This window comes from Nesoenas mayeri (genome assembly GCF_963082525.1).
Source record: "Nesoenas mayeri genome assembly, chromosome: 22".
NCBI lineage: Eukaryota > Metazoa > Chordata > Aves > Columbiformes > Columbidae > Nesoenas > Nesoenas mayeri.
Window position 1 is genome coordinate 2,453,605 of NC_137572.1, and position 9,863 is coordinate 2,463,467.

The window sequence follows — 9,863 nt, forward strand, 5'->3', positions numbered from 1 at the left end:
CTACGCCCTTCCTTTCAGTTTCCCATTATTCTGACTAGAATAATATGGACTTGCTAAACACGCCTCACAAACTACAGACGCTGCAGCCCTGGCAGCTTCAGCCTTCTTGAGACCCGCATGCCTGCTTGACTCTGGCTGCATCTCCGCTCTCTATCTCTATCTCTACACTACTCAATACTTTGTCCTTACCCTTAACATGGCTCCTTAGACACTAAAGAGATGCTGGAAAGCGCAACCCTGCTGTGTTGCTGACGGACTCCTTAAAACTGCCCCAAGTAGTGAGAATGCTCTGTCTACAGTGCCCGCTACTTTTCATCCTGCTATGCTAACTTCAGGCCTGCATCCGGACTGGCCCGACTCCATCAGAACCAACATACTACATTGTGCATCTCCCTGTACTACATTGAGCTCACTCGTATTGCCATCATACCGCACGTGCTGCATACTGCCCCTCGATGCTCTTCTTTCTATTCGCTTTCCGCACTACCTGTGTGCTGGCAGACTTGCAGGCAACAACCTGACCACTATCATCTCCAACACTGAGACTGCAGACTGCTGAAAATAATGCCCAGGCCTGCCCAAAAGCCTCACTGCACGTATATGACACATGTTCCTCACCACACACAGACAAACCCGGTGCTACGCTTCCCCCTCATGTTGGCACACCATCCCTTGTCGACAGGTATGGTGAGCCCCCTTGCTCCTGCCTAACCCCTGCTGCTCCCACGCTGCTTTCCTCTCCATCAATCCTTTCCATTGCCATGCTCTAACTAACAACCAAACTCTAACTAACAACCAAGCCTTTCCACTCCTCCATCACAAGCAAAGCAACTCCCGCCCAGACACCGACCTCTTGGCATGACTGACTGCTCCCGCCTTTCCCCGCCGCCACCCGACAACTCTCCTCCTCTCTTTTCCTGCTCCACGACCCACAACCTTTGATGCTTCACTACGGCACTAAGCATATACTCAAACCTACCATCTCAGAGCTCCGCTTGACCGCCACCACCATCCAGTCTACCAGCCTCACTGCCAGTAAGTGCTTCTTGACGCTACACCCAACAGCATCATCTCGCTTCTCCAGCGACACGCACCAAACCTCAGATATTACCCTGCAAAGACCCTTCTGGCCCCCAAACGTCCTCTCTGTGTGAGCTCACGCCCTCCCCTGCAAACCCCCTTCGTTGTGGGACAGTCTGCTCCCTTCACCGACACAGCGACGTTTGCAAAACACTGAGTTGCAACCTGCAGACCCTACTAAACGTGAGGCTTCGGACATTCTGAAAGGTGCACTGGTCTTTACTAGTGTCTTGCCACAACACATCACATCTCTCTCAACTGTAATGCAAACAGTACCCTTGAGCAGTACATTGCTCATGGTACTCCTAAATTAATAGGTGGCATATACACCGAGAAACTCACAGCCTCTTTGAAACTGCCCTGAGCTCTACTGATAACATTTCCTGTTTACTGACTGCTACTTGTCTTTCGACCAGAGTGTCTTCGAGCCAGCAACCACCCTTGCGCCACTCTGTAAGAAACAATATAAATGGCGCCTTCCAGGCCAGCAAAGAGCCGCCGTGGACCATCCTTGATGCCTACGGCTATGCCACCTCGAGGCCGGTCTGCAATGGAGAGGGAATCCTGACCCTAAGCTATCCATGGCTCCCTTCTGCGTTACTCTGCCACAGTTCTTCCGATAAGCTACACACGAATACATTGCTATACTCACCCTGACACTTCTATCCTCTGGCTGGTACCTCCACAGGGCTGCTTGGCTGGAGCCCACCCTGCTGCTAATCCGTTACCTGCTTTCTTTCCCTAACATTCCCTGCCCATATATTTGCTTCAAGAGGCCTGGGATGTGGACTCTGGAACGACCGAGTCCGGGGCCCTAGAGAATTGTTATCACTTCCACGTGTCAATCCCTTTGGCCGTCACTGCGCACGTTTGCCCTCTCCCGTTTGCCTTTACTCCCTATGTCTGCTAAACTAAAACTGTTTCCTGGCTCTGGGATTTCACTCAGAGCCTGCCATGGCCAAACTCCCGCCTGCAAATAACTTTATCAAAATGGGGGTCTGTTTCTGAACCCCTTCACTCCAGGGGAGACCCTCCTTCGGCCCTCACCCCGCTCCTGTCTGCTTGTCAATCATTCCCATAGCATTTGCATCCTATTTTCCCTCACATTAAGTCTCACAGGTAAGTATGTCTATTCAGACCATTCTTTACATCAACCCAACACTGCTCCGATTAGGGACCCTTATAGAGTGGATGGCTTTCTAAGCCCCACGTTGCTCGCTCCTCTTCGGCTTCTCATCCACCAGCTCCCCCAATGCCTCCTCAATCCCTTCACCCTGCCCAGGAGCTTCCCAAACCGTGCAGACAATGCAGACGTGTGTCAGCCTCTGACATTGGCCAGACCCGCTCCTCCATTGGCCATACACACGTCCCCTCCATCCCCTATACAAGACCCCAGCAGACCCTCACAAAGGTAGCACTCGTGCTCACAAAGTCACCACGTTAGCTGCCACGCTCATCCAGCTACAGAACCCTCGGTCTCTGATTGACCTCCTTACAGTTGGAGACTGCGATGTACATTACCCGGCCCCACCTCAGCCTCCTCCCAATCTATCAGATGTCCGTGTGCCCTCGCGGTCGCTTGGCTACGGCCCTTTGCCCTCCCCGTGCTCCTAGCACTCTTCTTTCCTCATCCCTGCTTTTACCGCAGATTTCCTCATGCTCTCACCCAACAAATCTCTGCTCTGCCCAAGGTTCTGCTACAGCCTTCCAAATTCTCTCCTAATGCAGAGGAGCTCCCCGTCACCGCGAGCTGGTCTCCTGCCGTCACGCCACTCCACCATCTTACTATACATCAAGATTTCCCCGTCTCGCTATCATGGACCCACAGAGATCCCCCTTGCCTTCCACACCACCAACGCCATGTCCTACTGCCCATGGTAACAACTCCTTCAAAACAGCCCATTACCCTCCAGGTGCTCTACGCTCACTCCTACCAGGCTATCACCACACACCTTCTGTATTTACCACTGCACACCTTCCATATTTACCATTGCACACCTTCCGTATTTACCACAACACCAACTTCCTCACTCTTCTACACACTCTGTCCTTCCTTTCCTACCCACCAAGATACTCATCAGCCCCCATAGATGGGAACTTGGCCCACTTTGCTGAGCTCCCTGAGCTTCTGACTCCAGGCGATGCTTTGTATGCCATTTGTGCTTCCATGCACTCAACATCTGACAACAACAAACCCTTGTCCTCCCACCAGCGACACTGATAGCTTCTATCCCCACCTCCCTCCCATGAGCACCTTTTAAACCAGACAAGCCGCTCCACAGTCTCCCAAAAACCTTATCTCCTCCGAGCCCACCGTGTCCAACACAATCCAAAGTCCCTCTTTCTCCTCCATGCACGCTCGCCTGGGTCTTTCTTGAACTGATCTGCCCAGGATGGGGTGGAGACCTCCAGTCAGGTTTAGGACACACAGGCCCCAGCAAACACGTGCCCTCCCTTGACCTTGTAGCCACAATTCCCCCCACAGTGACCTAAAAACCGTTGCTTTCCCAAGTGATGGCCGACCACACCTCACTGCCTCCTGTCCCGTCCCCCAACGCTTCTCTGTGCGGAGACTCTATCTCGCAGCATCACCCTCTCTGCCTTCATCCCATGGATGCACTGGACAGGGATGCCGGCCGTCGCACTCACGTTGACACGTCCTCCTCCACAAATACAGTCCCACAAGATAATGCCAACCGTAGCCACCTGCGCAATCGCTGTCCCTCGACACCTGTGCCCACACCCCACCCGTGCCACCACCCTAACGCTGCCTCTTCCTGGGCCTGACCTGTCCAGAGCCCCCGAACCTGATGGGGGAAAGGGGCTGCTGCTGACTCCTTCGCTGGGCTCCACACCTGCCGTGCAAAAAGCTATGGGGCCTGTAAGAGCCTGCTCGGAATCCCCTGGCGACTCGCTGCCCACATGTGTGCCCCACAGTCTGGGTGTTGGGACAGGGAGCCAGGAACCCTGATGAGACCTCGACAGCGTCGTCGCTTTAGATCCTACAAAACAAACTGTGTGTTGCTCCGGTGTCTCCCGGCCTCGTTGCCTCGCTTGCTGCCTGCAAACCCGTTATTACAAACGCTGCAAACAGCTTGTGCAAGCCACAAGCCTGGCCCACAGCCAGTAAGCTCATGCGCTGGCTGCCGGGCCAGCACCACTCCTCCACACTGCCCAGAATCATGCCACCAAGTATGGTGACCTTGCTCCTCCCAAAAACTGTCTCCCTGCTCCCTGGAACCAGGTTGCAATAACAACACCCTGCGGGGCTGCTGTGCGTACAAATATCTGGGGCAGCCCCAGTCCCACGGTCCGCCCTGCTGCCTCCACGTCCGTCCTCTGCCTCCGCGACGCTTCCCACGGAGCCGCTTGGCCTCGTGAGCCGAGGCGACCCCACCTGCCCCGCGTCTGATGGGTGCCGCTCTCCCACAGCTGCCCCCACCTCCACGGCTGGTGGCACGGGCTGAATGCCGGAGTTCGTGCCAGGGATGCCTGCCGTGGATGCCTGCCACGCTTGGGCACCTCCGCATCTTTCCAGCTCTCATGCCCACACAGATCTCGCCCGTCATCTGATGGGATTCTCACACCATGATGCAGAACAAGGCTGCTCAGCTCCTGGATTGGACTGGTGGCAAACTGGTTCACAATCTGAAGGAGAGGAAGGCCGGGGTTGGGCTGTCAAGCCCTCTAGTTGCCCCACAAATGAGTGGAGCCATAACTGCTTTGGCCTTCCTAACATGAATTGCAGGCCAAGACTGATTCTAGTGACACATTAACCATCCATGTGGCTACTCATTACTATTCATTAGAACCTCTGCTTTCCTGATTCAGCCTTGCATCTCTACCCATTGACATGAACTGATTGCTGATAGCAACGCTCAGACCATACAGAGCCTCAGATCAGCTCTGTAAGGCACAGGCTAAGTGAGGAGCTCCATTCAGAACCTCTAAACCCGGCTGCACAGTTCTCCATAGCCTCTGCTTCTTAATGTTTCAGCAGGACCCTTTCAGAAACAACCTCTGCGTCCCTCTGTCTGTTTGTCCAGACCTTCATTGATAGGTTGAGCCCTGACATCGCTCTCACGGCCCCTTGCAAACCCCGGGGTCGCCTCCTCGCTGTCCATCCCGTTCATTCCTTTCACCCCATTCGCACAGCGGCACCGCCGGCGCTTCCCCCCGTTCACAGCCCCGGCGGCTCCCCCGTGCACGGAGGCGCGTCCCGCCCCGCCGCCCGCCCCGGCGACACCGCGGGGACCGTCCCCGGCCCCGCCCCGCCGTGACGTCCCGCTGCTGACGTCGCGTGGCGCTATCGGGCGGCGCCGTCCGCGCCTCCCCGCCCCCGCGGTCCCGCAAAGCGCCGCGACGGGACCCGCACGCAGGTACCGGGGACGGGGAGGGGGCGCGGGGGGCGACACCGCTCGGGAGCCCCGCGGGGCCGCCTTGGGACGCGGCTCTGGCCGCTGGTCGCGTCCCCGGCGCCGCTCCCGTGAGCGACACCGCGCCGACCGGCTTGGAGCTGCGGGACGCCCCATTTCTGACCCCCCTGCACCGGGCTGCCCCCGCCTGCTTCTCCGCCGCCTTCTCTCTGACCCCCCGGGCCCCCTCTCTGCCCCCCTGCTGTCGGGTCTCTGCACCGGCACCAGCGAGAATCGCCGCCGGAATTGCCCCACGGGTCCCAAAACTGCGCTGCCGCCGTGGTCTCCGTGCCCCGCAGGCTGCCCCGGTAGGAGACCTTGGCCCCCAAAACCTGTGTCTCCCTGCCAGCCGCTCCTCGGTGTGGGACCCCGCTGAATGTGCCATCTCGGGGGTACGCTGACCCCCACGCCTTTGCAGCTTCCAACACACACGCTTTCTGCTCCACAACCTGACGTGCCTGTGAGTCCCGCAGATGGTGACCTGCCCTGCCTGGCATCCAACGAGCATCCGATCCTCTGAGCCCATTGAACCAGGCCCCTGCGACCCCAGTGGCAACACACACAAGGGACAGACGCCTTCTGCACCCCTTCTGCGAGCGGTTCTGTTGACCCTTTCTCTCTCCTGCAGGAGCCGCCATGGATCTGGTGCTGGACGTCGCGGACCGGCACCTCCTGACACCCTATGTGTACCCCGCCGGCTGGCCCGAGCACGAGCCCTGCCGCCAGCTCCTCAGCCTCTTCGTCATCACCAACCTGGGCGCGCTGGCCCTCTACCTGCTCTGCGCCACCCTCAGCTACTACTTCGTCTTTGACCATGAACTCATGAAGCATCCCCAGTTCCTGGAGGTGGGTGCTCCCCGTGCTGGCCCCCCTGACTCCCTGTGCCTGTGAGAACCCCTTGACTGTCAAACTGAACCCCTAGAAAACAACAGAAAGTGCAGGGGCACTGAGACAAGTTCAGAGCTCGTCACTGACATCGGGTCTTTACGACACCTGGCCTTCTCGCTCCAAATGGGGCTGACCCTCCTACCTGATAATTGCCTGGCCCTGCCAGATACAACCATCACACACCCCTCTCCTTCCTCTGATCACAGAATGACAGGCTTTCACGGATTAGAAGGGACCTCGGATGATCATCCACTCCAATCACCCCAATTCCACAACCCCCCTGGGCAGCCTGGGCCAGGCTCTGCCACCCTCACCCCAACAAGTTGCTTCTCCTCTTTCACTGGAACCTCCTGTGTTCCAGTTTGCACCCATTGCCCCTTGTCCTGTCCCTGGTTGTCACCAGCAGAGCCTGGCTCCATCCTCCTGACACTGCCCCTTTCCATCTTGATCCCCAGCAATGAGTCCCCCCTCAGTGTCCTCTTGTCCAGCTCCAGAGCCCCAGCTCCCTCAGCCTTTCCTCACACGGGAGATGCTCCACTCCCTGCAGCATCTTGGTGGCTGCGCTGGACTCTCTGCAGCAGTTCCCTGTCCTGCTGGAACTGAGGGGCCACAGCTGGACACAAGATTCCAGGTGTGGTCTCCCCAGGGCAGAGCAGAGGGGCAGGAGAACCTCTCGGACCTACTGACCACCCCCTTCTAACCCACCCCAGGTCCCATTGGCTTCCTGGCCACCAGGGCCCAGTGCTGGCTCATGGTCACCCTGCTGTCCCCAGGACCCCCAGGTCCCTTTCCCTACACTGTTCTTCAACAGCTCGTTCCCCAACTTATACTGGAACCTGGGGTTGTTCCTACCCAGATGCAAAACCCTACACTTGCTCTTGTTATATTCTCCCCATGACCCCTGTCTCCCACAGAACCAGGTGCGTCGGGAGATCACCTTCGCGCTGCGCTCCCTCCCCTGGATCAGCGTGCCCACCGTCGCCCTGTTCTTCGCCGAGGTGCGCGGCTACAGCAAGCTGTACGACAACATCGAGGACTCCCCGTACGGTGAGCCGCTCCCCATTGCCTCCTTTGGCTGACTGTGTCCCCCTGTTTCACCTCGGCATAGCACAACTCAGACTAGCCCCCATCAAATCCCCCTGCCTCGAGCAACTCCCTTCTAATTGCCCTGGTTGCATGTTCCCATCATGACCGCGCAAGGAGGGCTCCTCCCAGTCTTCTCCATGCTCCTCTCTGGCCCTCGCCAACATCATCCCTACTGTCCCTCTTCCTGCAGGTTGGTCGGGTGTCTTCCTCAGCATGCTGTCCTTCCTCTTCTTCACTGACATGGGCATCTACTGGATACACCGCGGGCTCCATCACAGACTGTTCTACAAGGTATGACGCGGCCCCACCGCCCCTCCCCGCGAACGCCCGCCCTGGGAGGGGTAGGGGGGCTTGGTCTCCAACACGACGGGAATGGAGAGCCCATTAGGATCCGTTCTGAATGCGTGTGCCTCTCCCGCTTTTGTGGCGGTGACGGTGACCCCCTAAACGGCATGTTTTCTCCCCGCAGCGCTTCCACAAGCCCCACCACCTCTGGAAGATCGCCACTCCCTTCGCCAGCCACGCTTTCCACCCCGTCGACGGCTTCATGCAGAGCCTGCCCTACCACATCTACCCCTTCCTCTTCCCCCTGCACAAAATCACCTATTTGGGCCTTTACATCTTCGTCAACGTCTGGACCATCTCCATTCACGACGGTGACTACCGCGTCCCACGCTTCCTGCGCCACATCATCAACGGCTCGGCCCACCACACCGACCACCACTTGTACTTCGACTACAACTACGGGCAGTACTTCACCCTCTGGGACAAGATCGGCGGCTCCTACAAGAGCCCCACGTCCTTCGAGGGAAAAGGCCCCCACGACTACATGCGCAAGCTCCGAGAAAAAGGCGCCGGGGCGCCCAACGGGCCCCCGGCCGCCAAAACCGAGTAGGGTTCCCCCTGGTCTGGCCGCTCTCGGGTAGAAGGTTCCCCGGCTGGATCTCTTGCCTTTCCTGCCCGGCCTCGTGAGACGGGATGAAGAGCCTCCGACCCCACAAGCGCAGGAGGACGCTCGGTCGGTGCTCCCAAAAGGGTGGCATCTGGCCTCGCCGCTTACTTACAAACTCTCTCTATGCCTTGAGACTCGGCTCCCCCTTCCAGCCCTTTGGATCTCTGCAAAGCTCCCTGCCCCGCTTTGGTGCTGTGCTAGTGCTTTACCCAAAATAAAAACAACACATGGCACAACAGGAACAATACTGTGGCGCACACAAAAAGAGAAGTACTACGGCACAAATAGAACAATAACGTGGCACAAATAGAACAATAACGTGGCACAAATAGAACAATACTGTGGCACAAATAGAACAATAATGTGGCACAAATAGAACAATACTGTGGCACAAATAGAACAATAACGTGGCACGTGGCGTGGTCTCCGTCGGTCCGTGCTGCGCGCCGTCCTTGCCAATTCGCCATCGATGTCCCGGACTCTGTCGTGACCAGTCGAGTCTCATTGAATTGACAGGCTGACGATGCCACTTTTTTTGTTTTGATGCTGTATTTCGTGAAAAGAAAAAGCAACCTCCTACCTTGTGGTGACGGCGCGGGCCCTCCCGACGGCTCCTCGATGCGCTCCCCGTCTTCCTCTTGCTGGGGGATAGTGCTGACCGGACGCTTCCCATGAATAATCTGAAGGACAAAGATGTACTTTGAGTCCCTCGGGTCCCTCTGGCTCCCCGTGAACTCTGGGGGGCGGAAATGGGAGGTAGGGGAGCCCAAAGGCGAGGGGTGGGGGCTTCTCCTTGTTCAAGGATTCGTGGCCGGCTTTCCCCTTTAACGTCCTGCTGGAACGCGGTTGCTCTGCCTTTGGGTTGGGATCGCGTTCAATAAATCTCACTTGCCAACTTGGCCGCTGTTTGCTGCTTTGCCCTCGCTCCCCGTGCTGTACAAAGCCTAACGCGGCTCCCTTTTGCTCCCCTATGACACCCGTGACGGGCTTACCCTGCGCCGCATTGACAAGTGTTGGGTACATCGCCCCGCTCCCCTCTTGCCAAAATAGCAAAAGGGATGCTCCCTGAACTTCTCCTCCCTTGGATCGGCCGCAAGGACTCGTCCCCTCTTCACGTGGATATGGATGAGGCCAATTGCCTTGCTGATTTGCCCCATGTGTGCAGGAGCCCTGCCCTCTGATTACTGATTAACTTGGAGCCCCAAAAACTGCCCAGGGTCAAGGCAAGTCCCAGAGCGCACACATGGTGAGCATTGCTGACCTTTACAAACCACTGTGCTAACCCAACACGAGGGCCTTGGGATGAGCCCCAAGGCTTCTTGTTGCCCCATCTCTGAGCCTCAGCAAGGCCGATGCCGGAACACCGTGTGCCCAAAACCCTTGGCTGTGACGGCCAGGGCCTTGGCATGTGTTTGGCTTGGGCCTCGCTGTCCCTGGTAAGA

At 57.5% G+C, this 9,863-nt stretch overlaps 1 protein-coding gene across 2 annotated transcripts; it reads left to right on the top strand.

Moving 5' to 3' along the window:
- Nucleotides 1–5,398: 5,398 nt before the first annotated feature.
- Nucleotides 5,399–9,303, top strand: SC5D (sterol-C5-desaturase). 2 transcript variants are annotated; one of them, XM_080357959.1, is made up of 5 exons: nucleotides 5,399–5,459; nucleotides 6,124–6,341; nucleotides 7,298–7,430; nucleotides 7,660–7,760; nucleotides 7,939–9,303. In XM_080357959.1, exons 2-5 carry the CDS (start codon nucleotides 6,132–6,134, stop codon nucleotides 8,362–8,364), a joined length of 870 nt encoding a protein of 289 aa, XP_080214085.1. In that variant the 5' UTR covers nucleotides 5,399–5,459; nucleotides 6,124–6,131; the 3' UTR covers nucleotides 8,365–9,303. The 2 variants fall into 2 exon arrangements, with proteins under 2 accessions (XP_080214085.1, XP_080214086.1); XM_080357960.1 differs by lacking the exon at nucleotides 5,399–5,459 and adding an exon at nucleotides 5,746–5,803.
- The last annotated feature ends 560 nt before the right edge of the window (nucleotides 9,304–9,863 follow it).